We start from the raw sequence: 1247 nt of genomic DNA on the forward strand, positions 1-1247 counted from the left end.
AGTGCTGGGATTAAAGGCGTGCGCCACCATCGCCGGGCACTATTCTGTTCTTGGGTGTAGCTATCAGCAGCCCACTAGCCTGGCCCATCCTCTCTCCCCCTGGTCCAGGTGCTTTCCTGTTTCCCTTCTCTTATCTTTCCAACCTATCTTTTGATGTTTGGGGGATTCTCTCTCCCTTTTCTACCTACTGGTCTTTGTCCTCGATCCCCCAACAAAACCAGAAGGAACCCTCTTTTGAAAATGAACCATCTTGGCTTATAGCAAGCGCTGGGGGGCCCTCAGATTCTGCCCTGCCTCTGTTGTGTGACCTTGGGCCAGCCACTTTACTTCTTTGGTTCTCAGTTTCCTCCCGGTACAATGAGGCACATTCAGTTGAATAAACAAAGAAATAATTTAAGCCAGCTCTTAAAACAAACAGCACCATTCTGAAAACTCAAGAAAGAAAGAGCTAGCAAACTGCCCTCCTCCTCCCCTCGCCATCTTACTTCCACCACGATGCTAAGATAATGCCAACCAGCTGGTGAGTTTTATTATTGTTATTTCAGTGTTGAAACTGCCCTTGGCCGGTCCATGCATCCCACCCGCTAACCACAATGAAAATCCAAACACTCACCGTGAATTTCTCATAGAGCTCATAGGTCAGGAGGGGGTTGGGCAGCTCCCTGAAGTACAGCTTGCACAGGGAGCCCACACAGTGGATGTCTTGGAGGTACACTTCCCTTGTCAGATCTGGACATTGATCTGAGCCGAACTCTTGCCTGAAACAACACAGACGGAGACATAACAATCCCGGGGAACAGGCGCTCGATGTCAGCAGCCGCTCGGAGGCACGGGGTAAAAAGAGCCTACATGACTGATCTGCTTGTACTCTTGACCTCCCTTCTACTCTGGGCACCAGGAGGTTGGAGAGACACCACTTTCGGAGGCTGAAGCTTGCATGGAAGTAAGCTGTGATCTGAAGTCAGAAAACTCATTTGAGAACAGACGTACCCATGGCACTGTATCTGTGCCTTGGTCACAGGCACTGGGAGGATATGAAAAGTTTGCCAGAAGAGCCTGCTGAGATTTCAGCTTCCCCTAAACCTTACTCAAAATTAAACTCTTTTTTTTAAACCAGTGATACCCAAAACCAGAAAGAGGGGTGAGATAGGGTGGGCAAGGGTGGGGAGAGTGTCATGTCTTATCACAGACCTCCACAGGCATGTCACAAATTTCTTCATCTGGATACTCAAACTCAAGGCTTAAGG

The 1247-nt window shown here is 48.9% G+C and overlaps 1 protein-coding gene across 1 annotated transcript in view; it reads right to left on the reverse strand.

Moving 5' to 3' along the window:
- Positions 1-1247, reverse strand: part of Arhgap31 (Rho GTPase activating protein 31) — a 110500-nt gene that overhangs the window by 33992 nt on the left and 75261 nt on the right. Inside the window, exon 3 of the mRNA XM_005344987.3 lies at positions 614-758. Coding sequence (XP_005345044.1) covers positions 614-758 — 145 coding nt within the window. The remainder of the gene's footprint in view (positions 1-613; positions 759-1247) is intronic.

Source organism: Microtus ochrogaster, chromosome 2, assembly GCF_000317375.1.
Source record: "Microtus ochrogaster isolate Prairie Vole_2 chromosome 2, MicOch1.0, whole genome shotgun sequence".
Classification (NCBI taxonomy): Eukaryota; Metazoa; Chordata; class Mammalia; order Rodentia; family Cricetidae; genus Microtus; species Microtus ochrogaster.